This window comes from Callospermophilus lateralis, chromosome 2, assembly GCF_048772815.1.
Source record: "Callospermophilus lateralis isolate mCalLat2 chromosome 2, mCalLat2.hap1, whole genome shotgun sequence".
Taxonomy (NCBI): domain Eukaryota; kingdom Metazoa; phylum Chordata; class Mammalia; order Rodentia; family Sciuridae; genus Callospermophilus; species Callospermophilus lateralis.
The window spans coordinates 124,089,021-124,105,457 of NC_135306.1; the positions used below are offsets into that span (position 1 = coordinate 124,089,021).

The window sequence follows — 16,437 nt, forward strand, 5'->3', positions numbered from 1 at the left end:
CATTTCAATTTTTTGAAAAATCCTTTTAATATACATGATACAATAATATCCTAAATGATGAACCCCAAATTTTTTAAATTGAGAAAGCCTGGTGAGTAATAATTTGATTCTGGCAAATAAAATGAGTTTTCTCATGGGTTCAATTTATATAGCAGACAGAAAAAAAAAAATCCCTTGAAAAATAAATACATCACGCTCCTCTTGCCAATAAGGACACAATACTTCCTCATTGTCGTTAATGAAGAATAGCACATACTTTCTGAAAAGAAAGAAAACATTCAAATGAGTCACCTATTGCCATATCCAGGGTTGAATAGCTATATAAATTTCTCCAGCCTCTGGCAGAAAACATCAAACCAACCGCAGGTCTGAGAACAGTCATCTCTTGCTGGCAGTTATGAAGTTGCCTCTGCTGTGGGCTATGTGTCTGCTGTCTGGACACCTGGCCCTGCCACTGCCCCCAGAGGCGGGAGGCATGAGTGAGCTGCAGTGGGAACAGGCTCAGGTATGTCACGGTCCACTCACCTGGGTTCAATGGTCTTGCTGTCAGCATTAGAAGTGTTTTTCAATTATTTCTCCTTCCATGTTATATTGCAATGAGTTTTCTCATAATATTTTTTTAATAAAGGGAATATATGCTTTTATCAAGTAACCATTCAAAATGGGCTTTAAAGCTTATCCAAACTGAGTTTGAGTTCCAACTCCTCCACTCACAATGTAGATGAAACTCAAAATGTCATTTAACTTCTCTGATCTTTAGTTTTCCAATTTGGAAGTTGGAGATAATAATATCAGCAAGTAGGGTGTTATAAAGCATTTAACACAGTACCTGGAACATTACTGATGCTCAATAAATTGAAGATTTATATTTTTTATTGCAACTTGAAATTCTTTTCATAAAGGATATAGAATGTTGCATCTTAAGATAAGAATTACTTGTTGAATTCAGAAAATATGGGTAGATGTTATGGCTTTGCCATAAGCTGATAATAGGCTAGGCAATAACTCCTGGATTTGTTTTCTCATAAGTCCAATGGAAATAATAAGACTATATGTTTTATACCTCGAAGAATTAGTCTAGTGAATAATAATTGCCAATTATAGAGCACTTTCATATAAACTACATCATTTATTCCTTAGCTTTTTTCTAAAAACAAGGAGAAAGCAAAGTTAAGTTGATTCCCATTCAACTTAGAATGGTAGTAGATTCTTAGTGGTAGAGATAAGAATCAAGGACAAGTTTTTCTATAAAAATGATGTTCCTTCTAATATATTACTTAATAAGCAGTCTAATAAGTATTAAAAATATTATTTGGCAAAATAGTACATGATTACTTTTAAGCATTGTTTATAAATTTAAGCCTGAAGCATAAGAAAAATCAAATTTTGCTTCACATGAACTTGGATTTTTTAAAAAGTCCAATAATATATTAAATTAAACCATATGAAATTACTGATATTTAATAGTTTTTTAACATCTCAAATAGCAGTTTTTATAGCAATTTCTGTCTACCTAATGAATTCTCCAAAAGGAATTGATTTTCAAGAATATTCAGTTCCTTTATTTAACACACAGGCTGTCAAAACTAAAAGGAGCTTAGCTAGGTTTAATGCATAGCAGGAAAGGTCATCTCAAGAATGCAGAGGTGCTTCTTCCATGAGTATCTTTATAAAGTCTGTGGCTCTAGAAGGGATAAAAGGATATTTGCTTTTAAATAAGAAATTAATTCATAATTGTCATGAACAATAAGTATTTGTTGTATTGAATGACACACAATTATTGGTAACAGATATAGAGAACACAATATTGATAAGGTTTCTTAAGCAAAATTCATACTCCTGAGAGGTTCTCAGACAAGTGACCAGTACCATCCACTCCAATATTGATAGCAAATCACTGAACCAATGTTTAAATCATTTCAACAAAAATATTATCATACATCAGCTAAGCCTACTCATTTAATCTATGTTTGTGTACACACATGCACACATGCATAAAATACTGGGGACTGAACCCAGGGGTGCTCTACCACTGAACCACATCCCCAACCCTTTTTATTTTGAGACAGGATCTTGCTAAATTGCTGAGGCTGGCCTCAAACTTGTAATCCTCCTGCCTCAGCCTTCCAAGTCGCTGGGAATATAGGCATGCATTATTGTTCTGGTCACCTATACATTTTTCTAATGAAATGGTTTTGGAATCAGAACACAGTCTCCTTCAGAGTGACTTTATATTTATTTTATTTTTACAAGCCATGTTTCATCATATGTAAAATAAAGATAACTGCCATGCCTGCTTCACAGGATGTTTAAGGTGTAATCAAAATAAATGGCTCTAGTAAGTACTTTAAAATGTTCTTGTGAGTTTGCTGCTGCTTTTAGTGCATTCCTTTTTTTTTTCTGTTAGATTCCCATCTTCATTTGCAAACACTAGAAAACTTTAAGAAATTCCCAGGGCCCCAGTTTACATGGGATAGATCTGGGAGATCTGCTTTATCTAACAGCCTCTCAAAGAGGTTGTAGTAGGGATTTAAAAGAGAGAAAGAGAGACTAGAGGGTGGAAAGAGTGGAGAGAGGGAAAAGAGGTGGGAGGCAGGAAATTCAGGCTCAATTCTGCTACTAACATATCATGTGAAACCAGGAAAATCATTTGGATGTTATGAGCTTTGGTTTCTTCATCTGGACAATTAATTCAATTAATAAACTAATAATCTCCTAAATATTTTCCCAGACTAAATTGTTAAGACCCTTTAACCTTTAGCTGGTACCAGACCTCAGCAGGATCTCAGATGGGCCAGGGGTCTTCAGATCTCCCCACAGGGTCCATGGCGCTAAAGGAGGGTTTGGTGTGCCTCTTGAGATCACGCTAGGATATTCTTCCCGAAAGTTCTAAAAACAAGTCTATGCTATATAAAGTGTGCAGTATGTTTTCCTCAAAACATTTAAGGTGGGAAAAAAAGAGCAACTGGGAGATTTTTCTCTTGGATGGCACACTTGTGCTTCATTATCAATATTAAATTTTCTCTTTATTAGCGCATATTTATTGTACTCAGTAACTATATAATTGTTCTGACTTGAAACCACTATTCAAATCCACAAGAACCAGAGGCAGGGCTGGGGTTGTGGCTCAGCGGTAGAGCACTTGCCTTGCATATGTGAGGCACTAAGTTCGATCCTCAGCACCACATAAAAATAAATAAATAAATAAATAAAGGTATTGGGTTTATCAATAACTAAATTTTTTTTTACAAAAAGAGGCAAAAGAAGTGCAAATTTCTAAAATAAAAAAAGACAATAAACAAGACTTACAAATTATTTACTCTCTTTTCAATAGCACTATCTCAAGAGATTTTATCTTCATGACTCAAAAGAAAAGGATGACAACAGTTTAGAATTCAAACTCAAGGAGATGCAAAAGTTCTTTGGCCTGCCTGTAACTGGAAGGTTGAACTCCCACATCATAGAAATAATGCAGAAGCCCAGATGTGGAGTGCCAGATGTTGCAGAATACTCACTATTCCCAAAGAGGCAAAAATGGACTTCCAGAATAGTCACCTACAGGTCAGTTTTGTTTTGGCTCATTTTGACAAAAACAATTGATAAAGCCTTTGTCCTAACAGGTCAAATTTTTTTTTATATTGTTTGCTACTAGGATCCTATCGTACACTTCAGACTTAACACCTGCTGTAGTGGATCAAATAGTTGCAAAGGCTTTTAGCATGTGGAGCAGGCACATCCCACTTCGTTTCAAGAGAGTTAGGATGGGAACTGCTGATATCATGATTGGCTTTGCAAGAGGAGGTAAGAATGAGTCCTGTAGGCTCTTCCCATGTGCTATTTTATTTATTGGTTATTTATACAAGTGCTCTCTGTTTCTAAAAATATAAACCCTTTGATAAGGAGTGGGGATATAGCTCAATGGTAAAGCATGTGCGAGGTCTTGGGTTCAATCTCCAGCATCACAATAAAAGAAAAAAAAACCTTTAATGAGACATTATTGCAATTTTTCTAGTTTGTTAAATTAAAGTCACTTTTTATGCAGGAATTTGCAAACTATTACTCATGAGCCCAATCCAGCCCAACATGTGTGTGTGTTTTTTTTAACCAAGTTTTATGGAACACAGCCGTGCTCCTTCACTTAACTATTGTTTTATAATCACTTTCAGACAGGCTACAATTGTGACAGCATCCATAAAGTGCACAGCACTTAAGTTATCTGTTATCAGGCCCTTCTTAGAAAACATTTGCCAACCCCTCTTTTATAGTATGAATCTTTACATATATAATCTTTTTGTAGCATGAATTATTAAAGGGCTTGTAGAGATATAATGCATTTACACGAACTGCTCTTAATTAATAGGGTTTCACGGTGCAAATTTAGAAAAATATTTTCCATTTTGGTCTTCTCTAATATTGAATTGCCAGGGTACTATGAATTTAGCTGTACCTTGAACTTGAGCCCACAATATCAACAACATTAAAGAAAATGTAAGGGAAAGCAGTGATAACAGCACTACAAGTGTATCAAGAACTGGATGAACCAGGTATAACCTGACACTCATCTAAAGATAAATAACTCTGACTCACAAATAAAAGGACTATCAAAATCTTTTTTAACAGACTTTGAGTATAGTTCTCCAACACTATCTAGTATACTCCCCCCAAAAAAATAGCTTTTTAAGAAAAATATACATGAAATGATGCACAAATTACCCATCAAATGCAAAGTTCACATTCATGCTCCCTCCCATCTCCATTTGGCCAAGCAAAATGATAAAATTTAACAAACACTTAAATGCAATCATAAGTTAGATATAAATATGTTTAAAGTACTATATCCTGTAAACCTTTACTGTGTGGTGGTTATTGGTGATGAGCAGTGGTTCTGTGAAAGAATAGTGCCTTTACTGAATAAGCAACTAAATGCATCTGGTTTCTGCTACCAGCAGTGTGGACCATTTAGAATGGGCTGTTCTTTCCAGTCTCAATAATCGTGTAAACTAAAAAGATGAAATGACTAGGAAAAAAATCCAGTCACTAAGGGAAGTCACTCAATTTTCTTGCAGCTCATGGGGACTTCCTCCCCTTTGATGGACCAGGAAACACTCTGGCTCATGCCTTTGCACCTGGACCAGGCCTAGGAGGAGATGCTCACTTTGATAAGGATGAACTCTGGACTGATGGCAGCGGTCTAGGTACAGAGTCCCATGTCCCTTCTACTGTACCTCCTTCAACTTCCAGACTTACTCTAACGTTCATCTGATACTTGCTTTAATTTATGATATCTAGCAAGAACTTAAATGACAACCACTGTCCTATATACTTTAGATGTTTTATCTCATTCAATATATTCATAATATTACAAGTACTAAAGATGGAAACTCTGGCTATGGAGTCAAGCAGTGTCAGGATCAATTTGTTTTACCTCTATCTTTCTTGTTGGGTGTCTTTAAGTTATTTAATGTCTCTGAGCCTCAGTTTTCTCTTTTATGAAATAGGACTAGTAATAGTTTCCCCTGAGGATTATTTAAATTAAATGATTGTACAATGCTTAGCACAGTGCTTGGAATATATTAAAAATTCAATGAATTTTGGCTCTTCATATTTCTCAAAAGTAAGTGTCTTTAAAAACAGGGGGAACAAAGACTATAATATTTTAAAATTTTATGCAATTCTGGGATTATTCACTATTGTATGAAAAGAAGAAGCTCCATGACTTAACCCATCATATTCATCATTTTACAATGTGAAAGATTATGGACACATCTGAGAACTAATGGAGTGAAGCTCTGACATAAATAATCCTCAGAGAAAACAATCCTTTAAAAGAAATGGCTAGTAACTATCACTAGAAGTGAAATTAATACTTGTACTTGCCTATGGGAATTTACCACAGTTTGAGCAAAGCAGTGAAAATCTAACCTGTGTAACATGGTGAGGCTGCCTTCCTGCCACATCTTGCACATCTTCATTCTTCTTTCTTCCCACTCATGTAAGTTAAAGACAGCTTCCTTCAATCTAATGCAACACAGATCAAGGTCTGGTGACTCCTCAAATTCACAGGTTCACTCTTTCCCCCAACTTGCAAAACATTCTATGTATTTGAGAGATATTCAATTACCATCTCATATGATTTATATACCATCTATATCGCATAACATTCATATAATACATATATATATTATATATTCATACACACACACACACACACACACACACACACACAATTTTATGAATCAAGATCAGAAACAAAACCCAGTATTGCCCGGAGATACTGCCTTTGGTCTTCACAATCTCAAAACTAACCTTCTCTATCCTAACATTCAAAGTCATAATAATTTGTTGAATAGCCATTATTTTTCAGATATAGGGAAAGTCTAATTATCTTGACAAAATCTATGGGGTAGGAATTATTATCTCTGTTTAATAGATAAAAAACTGAGACTGAGCAGAATCAACTGATTTGTCCAGAACTGTCCAGTCAGTTAAGTAGCAGAGCTATATCAGAAATGCAGGTCTTAAAGCTTTTAAAGTCTTTGCTTTCCACAATAGAATATCACTGCAGGTGATTATATAAGAAGAAAATAGGCAGAAAAACATTACTTTTCTTTAATAAGCAGAAGTGGTAATATTAAGAACTACTATGCAGAATCTCCTTCTCACCCCTTCCCAGTCTTCAAGGCCCAGAAGTGAATAAGTAAGCTATGGAGGATGGAGAGTTGGGTATTTTTATAGTTACTTTATTTTTATTATTATATATTAGGTATTTACATGCTTATTTTAATAGTTACTCTATGTTACCTCTTTGGTTGTAGGAATTAACTTCCTGTATGCTGCGACTCATGAACTTGGCCATTCTTTGGGCTTGGGTCATTCCTCTGATCCTAGAGCTGTGATGTATCCAACCTATAGAACTGAAGATTCCCAAAGTTTCAGACTTGCACAGGATGATATTGAAGGCATTCAGAAGTTATATGGTAATATTTATGGTTTCAAATAAGGGGGATTTCTTATTTCCCCCTTAGAATAGGCTTGGAAGAAAGAGACTGAGAAATGGGCACTTACCTGGAAAACCACACTGTAACTTATATCTAAAAATCTACTGAAAAGAAAAACTGGACCTTATATACTCAGAATTTGATCAGACTTTTTTATACTAGCCATTTCTTTTATCACTTTATAGTGATCCTCGTTTTAGTTTTAAGCTTCAGTAATACAGTATCATATGGTGAAATTATGACAATGACACTATCAAGGTTCTTTTCAAGCTGTCACCCACTCTTCTTCCTGGCTCAGTTCAAACTCTTTAGGAGTGTCTCCCATGGAGTGGACTGGAGGAACATGACACCATGCTCCACAGCTGCCCAGTGCCAAGGATTTGGCACTAGGTGATCAACAGTGATCCATTTTTCCTGCTTACATACACATGTAGGGAAAGTAATTAACCATGGACAGCCACTGCTAATAATTAGTCAAGAAGTTTATGAATATCTCACATCCCAATATATACTTTTTAATTCAAATTAAGCTCCAAATTCAGTTTTGAAATATGCTGATTTGTATTTACTTGATGAAGTCAGTTAGAAATAGTATTCAGGAAAGGATTCAAAGGACAAGGATAAAAACTCATGCTTCTGGATAAAAATTAGGGGGAAAAAAAAGAGTCCAAAGATGCAAAAGTGACTTGTTCAAAATCATGTGGCTGTCAAGTGCTTGAACAATGATTCCACATCAGGGCTATATGATTTCATACCCTCCCATACATGCCTGCCGATCACTACCTAGAAAGCTTTCAAAAAAGCAAGCTGAACAAGAAAATACAGAATTTCATCTTTAAGTCAGCAGACATAGTCAAACTTATCCAGCAAAATATCAGGATAAATATATGTATTTTTATGGATGTGTGTTTGTAAATATGTATGCATAAATAGATGTATGTACTGGGATAAGAATACTCTATCAAAAGATCACTTAAGAGTTTTTGAGTGATCAAAAGAACAACAAAAATGCTTTCACATAAAACAGTACTGTCTTTCAAGGAAAATTATTACTGCAGAAAAAAATGGATTTAATCTATCAGCTGAACCTAGAATTTACTATGTATCAGCATTGCTTAAATTTCACTTCTAGAATGCTAGTGCCTCAAGACAATTTCCACAGAAGCATGCTATGGAAAAATAACTTCAAGACACACTACCTATAAAAATTCAATACATACTAAATAGTACTAAATGAACAGTGTTTAACTCAGTGTTTACTAAATTATAATAATTTTTTTGGAATACCCATTGAAATCCTACAAAATAATACTTTAGAGAACACACTCTGCAACTAGACCCTAAAGATCAGATCAGATACAAACAGCTGCTTCTGTCCAGAGGACTCACAAAATACTCACAGAAAATACTACTCCCTTGTATAAAATAGCAGAACTCTGAGAATATAGCATTCTATAACTATTTCAGGACCTTAAGAAAAATACAAAGAGATTAAAGAAGCTATGAGGCAGACTGATTAAATTTAACAGGAAGAAAACTGGTGCATTTGATTCTTTTTAGTTTTACAATTTTTATTTGTTCTTTTTATATATACATGACCATAGAGTGTATTTTGACATATCTTATACATATGTGGAGTATAACCTATTTTAATTAGGATCCCATTCTTGTACTTGTTCATGTTTTGGAGTTTCACTGGTGATGTATTCACATATGAACACAGGAAAGTTATGTTTGATTTGGTGCATTTGGCACACACCCTTATCCAAGTAGGAAAGAAGAAACTTCTGAACAACAGAAAGTAGGATTTAATCGTGTAAGCTGTAAATTTAGGGATTTCATTTATCCAAAATATAATGGTGTACTTGCTTAGCATGTGCAAAGCCTGAGGTTGACCCCCAACATCACAAAAAAAAAGAAAAAAAAATAAGTTAACATGAGCAGAAAATATAGATTCAAAAGAATGTGATTAGAGTCATGAATGAATGCAAAACTCCCAATGCTATTTTCAGAATAACAAAAATAATAGCTAAAATGCATTGATTACTTCCAGTATCCAAGCACTTCACATGAATTAGCTTACTGAATCCATGAGGTACTATCCCATTTTATAGACTGCTAATCTAATGCTAAGGAGGTTAAGTAGTCATTTCCTCAAGGTCACACAGCTAGTAAAATGGTAGAGATGAGGTGCACAGGCATCTGATCCCCAGGGCCCACACTCAGTGCAATATTGCTTCCTTAGCCTTTGAAGGTTGTACTTCAAAAATCTTTGTTCCAGACACAGAAAACTGGGACCAGGGAAATGATAAGTTATACATACCATGACATTTCCTTTTTACAGTTTTAGGATGGTTTTTATGCATTTGTATACTGTGTCAGATGCTTTTTTTTTCTTAACAGGAAGAAGTAATTTCAGAAGGAGATAGAAGTTTCAGTGGGAATATTCATTCATTCACTGGGTTCTGTATCAGTATTCCCCAACCACAATTAACTCTCTCCCTGCACTTCACTCAGCACATGCTCCATCCTTTCTTACACTGTGGTTGGTTTTTTTACGTCTCTCTGTCCCCCAGGTTAAACTTTATGTTTTGCCTTCATCTTACTCACCTATGATGATCCTCAGACAGTATGCAATTGGCAGATGTCAGTAAATGTTGTATACACAGATAAATAAAATTCTTATTCTATGATAAAAATACTTATACTTGGGAGTAATTTTTCTGTGGCAAGGGAAAGCATATAATGAAATCAAAGAATAAAACAAAAAAAAATCTCACCACATTAGGTTGGAGTCTTCAGACATATCTCACCCTATCACTAGATGGAAGTACGAGCTCGACTCTTTGTTGTCTATTAATGTAGCCCAAGTTACTTTCCTTGTTCTTTCAGCACAGGTTCTCACTGAGTCTCCTGCCAAATGCAGTTCTTCCCACAAAATGTCTGTAAATTCCTGAGGACTTGGATTCTCAGAGTCACTGCCAACTCTAAATTCCTGCCAGGGTATCTCTCCTGCCACAGCCACTCTCTGAATTCCCTTTTCTCTGCCCTGTACCAAATAAAACATCAGTCTCATCCTCCTCTCTTTTTTCCCCCAACCAGTCCTAAAAGAGAAACTGTACATGTTGCTGAAGATTCATGTGAACAATAAGATTTTACATTGCACTAGGCAATGAAATTAAACAGAATCAATTTGGGATATTACCCCCATCCTTCAAATCTTTATCTACCCTGTATCAGCCCATTTCTCACTGGCTATCTACCTCTGCAGGCTGCAGCCTTCCACCACATCACTCCTTAGGCCTCTGATCTTTAGACCCCTCTCTTTCCTATTGCTCCAGCAATTCATTTTCCTGTTGTTCTGCCCTGACCCTCCCCTTTCAAGCACTGAGATTCCCTAATGTGTCTCTCTGGGTAAAGCATCTCTATGTGGGGCTTGACCTAGAGCAGGACACACAGCTGGCAAAGGTTTTTATCATTTTAGTCTTTCCTTTCTTCCTCCTTCTCCACTCTCACACATATGTATGCATGACTCTCCTTATAAACAGAGATTTGAAATTTACATTTATACTAATATAAATCACACCCCCCTACACATCCTGAACAGATGCATTCATTTTTTGAAAATTTCACTCAAGGACTTTTTTTCACCCCAAACAAATCAATATTCCAAAAATCAAAATTACCACCCTAGCCATTAGGAAACAACTCCATGATAGATCAAATGCAAGAAGAATCCATTAATCCAGGCAAATATGAACTATATATGAACAAGAGTTCAAAGGCCTTTAAAGCATAATGGAATATAACTAACAATATTAGAATGAAGAGGAAGTTACAAGTCACTGAATTCAAATTACTCATTTTATAGACAACAAAACAGATTATCTGTTTAACAGTAAGCAAATGTAGTCATGATTTAAGCAAATTTTTGCTTGTTTAACTGTCGTATTTTGCTTTGAGCAGCAGGAGGCAGTGTCTATCTTGCAGCTGAAGTGGCTGCCTATTATCTTTACATGTCCAGCATTCCTTCACCCAACTTCAGGGACAGGAAGCTGCCTCTCCCTGCCTTTTTTTAAAAAATTTATTTATTTTAATCAATATATATGACATCAGAATGAATTTTGATTCATTGTACACAATTGAAGTGCAACTTTTCATTTCTCTGGTTGTACACAATGTAGTATCACACCATCTGTGTATTCATATGTGTACCTATGGTAATGATGTTCATCTCATTCTGCCAACTTTTCTGCCCCCATGCGTCCTCCCCTTCCCACCTTCCCCTTTGCCCAATCAAAGTTCCTCCATTTTTCCCATGCTCCCCACCATGCCTCTCCCTTTTGTGCACACTCTTCACAAGCTATCACTTAGGATGCTACGTCCGTCTGGGTTGAGAGACGGATACAGGTCCAAAGCTTGGCCTATCAGATGTTCTCTCTCCAGAACACTGAAGACTGATAAGCCCTGGCTGTGGGGCTCTGGAGACACTGCCTATTCAATGCTGCCTGGGTTCTGTCCTCCTCAGAGTTCAGGAGCAGGGCTTCTCTTCCAGATTTCAAAACTGACTGCATTGTCTTCCAACAAACTTTGTCTACTACTTAAATTATCCAGCCTCAATGCACATCTTTGGTTTAAAAGTCCTTGGCCTGGAAACTTGGCTGGCTCTCCTATCATATTTCACATATGAACTCTGTTGCATATTTCACTACTTTCTTCAGTCTTAATAATGAAGTTAAACTCTGAGCAAAGAAGTAACATTTTATTATTTCAATCAAAATAGCATAATGCTGACTTGGAAATAGAAATCTTTCCTAGCAAATAAGGATCCACTTTTTTTTTTCTTTTTTTAATTGTGGTAAAAAAATACACGACATAAAATTTATCATCTTAACCATTTTTAAGTGTACAGTTTTTTATTATTAAGTATATTCAAATTTTTATAGAAGAGAAAAGATTCTTAACCTCAGCATGACTGACATTTTTTACTAGATAGTTCTTTGTTGGGGTGGGGACCTATCCTTTCTATTATAATGTGCTTAGCAGTAATCCCTGGCCTCTATTCACTAGATGCAGAATATCCTCAGCCATAGTAATCAAAAATGTCTTCAATATTGCTAAGTTTCCACAGAGGGGAAAATAGATCCTGTTCTGAACCACTACATCAAAGAAAATAAGTTCTTATTTCATTGCATTACACCTAGTGTCTCTTCTGCCTTTTATTCACCCAGTACCCAACCATCCTCTAAGCCTGTGCTATCCTATAGGAAAGAAAACCAGTAAAAGATTGACACTGGCTGGTTTTGACATTATTTGAGAAAAGGATTGTCATATGTTAAGAAATAAACCCTCCAGTATGCCAAACCAAGATACAATGTATGTGTGAAATGCATAAGATTTGTTTGAATTGGGTGAATTTATTTTACTGTCAATAAACTCCAGTTTAAGAAAGAGATCTAAGCACATGGCTTTGTTTTATTTTTCCCCCTTTAAGGTTTCATATAAGTAATTAGTGAAGGAATAAAACAATAGGAGGAAGAATGGATTTTTCAATATATTATAGAAGACCTAACATAGACACTAAATAAAATATAATCCACCTCAGCCTGGGATATGCAAAGAGGCCAAAAGTTGAAATGGCAGTTAAATTGCACAACTATAGAAAGGCTCTGAAGACACAGTTGGAAGGTATAATGAAGGCAAAGTGAAAAGTAAAGTCAGGAGACCAGCTCTATGTGTGAATATGACACTCGATTTCATCTCATCCCTCCAAGAAAAACGCCCAAAGCTAGGTGCAGTGGTACACACCTATAATCCCAGCAGGTCAGCAGGCTGAGGCAGGAGGATCACAAGTTCAAAGCCAGCCTCAGCAACTTGGTGAGGCCATGAGTTACTTAGCAAGATCTTGTCTCTAAAAAATATATACAAAAGGGTTGGGGATGTGGCTCAGTGGTTAAGCAACCCTGGGTTCAATCCCTAGTATTTAAAAAAAAAAAGAGAGAGAGAGAGAGAGAGAGAGAGAGAGAGATCCAGATATTCATTTCCAGACAAAATATCAAAGGATTCTTTGCTAGGTAAATTTTTAAATGTTTTGAGAGAGGACAGGATGTTTAAAGTAGATTCCATGTCTCAAAAACCAAAAACCATGTTTTGGCTTTGAGATTAGGGTAAAGACTCCACCCTTCTGCTCATCCTACATTAAATGTACAAGTGAACAAGATGCATCCATTTACATTAATCATCTAGTCATCTTCATTATTGTCCCATTAATAAGATTAAGTGGGGGATCAAATACTAGATATTAGAGGAAATTTTGTAGCAGCAAAGGGATTTATCCCTGAAGAAACAGAAATAATTTAGAGAACAGATTTAAGAAAAAAATAAGATACTCTTAGAGAAATTTGAAAAGATATTACATACTTAAACAACATGTTATTTTTAAAATAAACACAGAAAAAGCCAAAGCTTATGGAAATTGAAAATATGTTTACCAAAATAGAAATACAGTTAAAAAAAAAAAAGAGCAAGAAGATAAAGGAAGGACTGGGATTGTGGCTCAGTGTTAGAGCGCTTGCCTGGTACATGTGAAGCCCTGGGTTTGATCCTCAGCACCACATAAAAATACAGCCCAGGCTGCCCTGAAACTTGTGATCTTCCTACCTCAATTTCCTCAATAACAGGGATGACAGATGTGTGTCATCACACTCAGTTCTTCATATGTTTCTAGTTAGGGCTGGTCACACACACACACACACACACACACACACACACACGGTGTGGGATTTGGATGGTGGAAATAAAGCAATAGTTAATTTACTCTCTCAGGATTGATGTAGTCTGGCACTGTTGTAGCTCATAGCCAGTTGTACAGATCTGTTAATTCATATGGTGGACCCAAAATGCTGCAAGGCCTACAGCTCCAGCTACCACATGATCTCTTGCTTCAATTTCTCCAAATCCTGAGCCAGGCATGTGTATGGCTCTACAGTTAGAATCCCAGGACCTCCTATAGTTCACCTATGGAGAGACCGTCACAAGTTCTGGTGAGAGGCAGGCAGGGGTTCCAGCTTTCCCTCATGGGTCCCAGTTGTCCTCCTGGTACCTCTTCTCGTCCATCCACTAACCTCTATACCTGTGCTGTAAAGGCAAGCTCAGCACCTGATGCAGAAGAAACAGACAAACCAGGATAATCTCACAGATCCCACAACAGTGTAAGTTCCTTATTCAATATCATTCTAAATGTTTCTTCTTCTTTGAACCCTGTCTGATAAAACAGCTGATAGAATTTTAAAAGAGTCTAGGCAAAATAAAGAATATATCAAAGCAATAATTGGACATTTTCCAGTCCTGAGAAGGGTAACTGTTTGAGGAGATTTTCAAATTGAAAGAGCCTATATCATGTTGAAATTTCTGAACACTAAAGGAAAAGAAATTTTAATATTGCCCCAAGATTTTAAAAAATAGAGTACCAACAAAAGAATTAGAATTAAGTTGATATTAGCAAAAATGATTGCAACCTAGAGTGCCAAAAAGTCCTCAAAGTTCTAAGGATAAATTATTTTGATCTTAGAATTCTATATCCAGCCAAACCATCAATATATGGTGTGGTTATGGGTTGATTGTGTCCCCTCAAAAGATGTATTAAAATCCTTATCCCTGGTGCCTGTGAATATGACTTTCCTCTGAAATGAAGTCAGTGCAGAAGTAATAAAGATTAAAGGAGGTTATGACTGAATGGAGGTGGGCTCTCCATTCAATGACTGTTGTCATTATAAGAAGACTGTGTGAGAATATTACTCAGCAATACCAGAGAGTAAAATCATGGCATTTACAGGTAAATGGATGGAGTTAGAGAAGATAATGCTAAGTGAAGTTAGCCAATCCCAAGAAAACAACTGCACAATGTTTTCTCTGATATAAGGAGGTTGATTCATAGTGTGGTAGGGAGAGGGGGTATGGGAGGAACAGACAAACTCTAGATAGGGCAGAGGAATGGGAGGGGAAAGGAGGGAACATGGGGTTGGAAATGATGGTGGAATGTAATGGGCATCATTACCCAAAGTATATGTATGAGACACGAATTGGTGTGAATACACTTTATACAACCAGAGATAAGAAAACTTGTGCTCTATCTGTATAATATGAATTGTAATGCATTCTTCTGTCATATATAAAAAATTAATAAAAGAAAAAAGAAGACTGTGTGAAAACACTAAGGCCATGTTAGATGCAACAGAAGCAGAGAATGGAGTAATACAGCCGCAAGCCAAAGAATGCCAAGGAGAGCTGGCACCACCCAGAGCTACAAGGGAGACATGGAACAGATTTTTCCCCCCAGATCTCCAGAAAGAAGCAGCTTTTATCAACACCTTGATTTTGTCCTCTGTCTTCCAGAATTGTGAGATAATAAATATCTGTGTCCTAAGCCACACAGTTTGGGGCACTTGTCATGGCAGTCCTAGGAAACTGATAAAAAATGTAAAGACAAAATCAACTTGTACAACAAGAGTTCAGAAATCTATCTCTCAAGCACTTTTAAGATAGCTGATTAATGATAGATTGCAAGCCCCTAAGATGAAATCTAAGGCAGGAGGAGCTTGAGATCAAAGCCAGCCTCAGCAACAGGTGAGGCACTAAGCAACTCAGTGAGACCCTGTCTCTAAATAAAACACACACACACACACACACACACACACACACACACCAAAAAATAGGGCTTGGGATGTGGCCCCTGAGTTCAATTCCTGGTACAAAAAATAAATAAATATATATATATAAAGGAAAACAAAAGAAATGGCAGAAAAGAAATCTCAAAATGATAGCTGTGCACCAGAGTGAGAAAGTAACCAGGCCAAATTAGAGCAGTAAGTCAAGGAGATCTAAAAAATATGCTCTTCAGGAAAAATGAGCTGGGTGTGGTGGCTCATGCCTATAATTCCAGGGACTCAGAAGGCTGAGGCAGGAGCATCACAAGTTTGAGGCCAGCCTCAGAAATTCAGTGAGGCCCTGAGCAACTTACTGAGAGCCTGTCTCAGAAAAACTAAAAGGGCTGGGGATACAGTTCAGTGGTAAAGTGCTCATGGATTCAATTCCCAGAAGAAAGAAAGAAGAGGGAGGGGAGGAAGGGAGGGAGGGAGAAAGGAAGAAAGAAAGGTAAAGAAAGAAGGAAAGTCAAGATAGCTGCTAAGCCATTTATATAATGAGTACAAACCTGAAAAATCTTAGGACGTGGTGAAGAGGCATACACTTCTTCACCCAAGAGGGGCAGGGGTGAGGGAGGCAATCAGAAAATAGTGACAAAATGATGAATTATAATAAAAACCATGGTCCAAATATAAGACCAAATCAAAAGTGACATGATTTTGAGTAACTAGAGGAATCGAAAAAAAAAAAAAAGAGAGAGTTCATTTGAAGTTGAGGGGAAATCCTCCTTAAGAGG

General features: G+C 36.5%; 1 protein-coding gene across 1 annotated transcript in view; it reads left to right on the forward strand.

Annotated features, from left to right (window-relative positions):
* Positions 1 to 394: 394 nt before the first annotated feature.
* Positions 395 to 16,437, forward strand: part of LOC143387646 (uncharacterized) — a 109,269-nt gene continuing 93,226 nt past the window's right edge. Inside the window, exons 1-5 of the mRNA XM_077108297.1 lie at positions 395 to 505; positions 3,335 to 3,561; positions 3,653 to 3,801; positions 5,067 to 5,195; positions 6,816 to 6,977. Coding sequence (XP_076964412.1) covers positions 398 to 505; positions 3,335 to 3,561; positions 3,653 to 3,801; positions 5,067 to 5,195; positions 6,816 to 6,977 — 775 coding nt within the window. The 5' untranslated portion in view covers positions 395 to 397. The remainder of the gene's footprint in view (positions 506 to 3,334; positions 3,562 to 3,652; positions 3,802 to 5,066; positions 5,196 to 6,815; positions 6,978 to 16,437) is intronic.